Raw genomic sequence first — 2,120 nt, forward strand, 5'->3', positions numbered from 1 at the left:
ATTCTGAAAAAAATCCTAAATATTATGTATACTGTGGTGAGCAGTTTCTTATTATCAATCAAATATGGATGTGTGGTTGCTGATCTTCCCCCCCAATCTGAAGTGTAGGTAGCTAGTTAGATTGAAACCGAAAATGAATGACGTTACAACTGAAATTAAACAAAGCTCAAGTGTAGCAATTGAGAATTCTTTTCCCCGGAACACTTGCTCTGGCCGGCAAAGTGGAGGAAGCACTGACGTTACCCCGCGCGCACATACCCCATGCGCACAGAGACACTTGCAAACATTCGGCTCGGGGCTGAGCCATGTCCAGTCCATGTCATTTACTATATTTGGACACCAAAAAGCGGCGGGAGGAGGGGGTGCTGATGCTGGGCGCAATCAGTTTTAATTTTCTCAAGGTTGAAAGTGTCTCCTGTGGACCAGCGAATTTAGATTTTGGTCTGCCGGCTGAACCACGAGAGCCCTGCGCGAGGCTAGGAAGCCGGCGCGTCAGGTGGTCAAGCAGGTCAGCAGGCACGACCACCACCAAGCGAAGCGTCGCCAAACGGAAGACCTCCCTCGCCTTCTCAGTCCGTTCCAGCTCCACCCCATGGGCGTCGAGACGCTCCCCGGGCCTATCCCTGTGATTAGGACCGCATGCAGCACCGACGGACCCCTTTCCGGTACCCATTAGGGTCTCATTACTAAAGGTCGATCGGTGGAGATAGGCGGGGCACCGATTGATTCTGTTCGCATCGGGGAGTCGCCGCAACGCATCGAACGCTGTTGCTTTTCGGCGGCGCGGGGTTGGTGTGATTTCTGGAGACTTCCCAGCGCCAGGCCATCGTCGCCGTCTGCAGTCACCCGGCTTCCACCGGTTTCACTCGAACAAGTGCTTATTTCTAAATTCTCCCAACAAAAGAGAGGAAGAAGGAAAGATGCGCAGCGGTAGCCTATCGCTCGCTTCTTTCTTGGAGAGAGAGAGACAGAGAGACGGGCCCGACCCATCCGCGTCACCCTTCCCTCTCCGCCTCACCCCGTTCCCGCCGTTGCGTGGAGTGGGTTGAGGGGGAGGGGGGAGGCAAGGCGGCGGTTGTCCGTCCGTCCGGCGGGCGCAGCGCCTACCTGGCCGCCCCTCCCGCCCCTCCCACTGGGCCCCTCGCTACGCCCGCCCTGCCCCGCCCCGCCCCCCACCTGCCGCGGCGGGCGGCCGGGCCAGCAGCAGTCGCCGCGGCGAGGCTAGAGGGCTGGCGGCGGACGGGCTCTCCAGTCGTGCGTTGAATTCCCTAACGCGAGGATGTGGTTCGCGTTCGCGCTGTTGGCCGCGACGGCCGCGTTGGTGTCGGGCAACGCCCAGCCGCAGCAGTACCCGCCGCCGCCCTACGGCCAGCCCGGGGCGCTGCCACCCGGCGGGTACCCGCCCCCCGGTGGTGCCTACGGCGCCTACAACAACACCCCGTACCAACCGGGCCTGAGCTCGGCCAACGGCGTCCCCGGCTACCCGGGCGGCAACGACGTCTTCCGCGCCGTGTACGAGTGGTTCAAGATCGACTACGCGTGGCCTGATGAGAACCTCAAGGCGGCGGCGCTGCGGGCGTCCCAGTACATCCCGGAGAACAACGCCCTGGGCGGCATCAAGGTGTGGCGGGACCGCATGTTCCTGTCCGTGCCCCGCATGAAGGAGGGCGTGCCCTCCACCCTCAACTCGGTGCCCGCGCAGCCCCGCGGCGGCTCCAACTCGCCCCGCCTGGACCCCTTCCCGTCGTGGGAGTGGCAGGAGCTGGGCAACTGCTCCGCCCTGCAGAACGTGCACGGCTTCGAGATCGACAGCGAGGGCAGGATGTGGGTGCTGGACTCTGGCCGAGTCAACGTCAAGGGCAGGACCCAGGAGAACCGCTGCCCGCCCAAGCTGGTCATCTTCGACCTCAACACGGCCCAGTTCACCGACAACTACTACAACAACGGATACAACATGAACGGCGGTGTCGGCGGCTACCCTGGACCCGGCAGTGTGTTCAACGACCCGAGCCGACCCTACGACCCCAACCGACCCAACCAGCCCTACGACCCTAGCCGACCCAACCAGCCCTACCACAGCGGCCAGCCCTACGACCCCAACCGACCCAACCAGCCCTACG

At 62.5% G+C, this 2,120-nt stretch overlaps 1 protein-coding gene across 1 annotated transcript; it reads left to right on the forward strand.

Moving 5' to 3' along the window:
- Positions 1-1,208: 1,208 nt before the first annotated feature.
- Positions 1,209-2,119, forward strand: LOC127750230 (protein yellow-like; the record flags this gene model as incomplete). The annotated part of the gene is made up of 1 exon (XM_052271248.1): positions 1,209-2,119. A coding segment is annotated over exon 1 (840 nt), but the record flags the coding sequence as incomplete, so codon positions are not given.
- Between the last annotated feature and the right edge of the window lies 1 nt (position 2,120).

This window comes from Frankliniella occidentalis, unplaced genomic scaffold, assembly GCF_000697945.3.
Source record: "Frankliniella occidentalis isolate FOCC.00 unplaced genomic scaffold, Focc_3.1 Scaffold156, whole genome shotgun sequence".
Classification (NCBI taxonomy): Eukaryota; Metazoa; Arthropoda; class Insecta; order Thysanoptera; family Thripidae; genus Frankliniella; species Frankliniella occidentalis.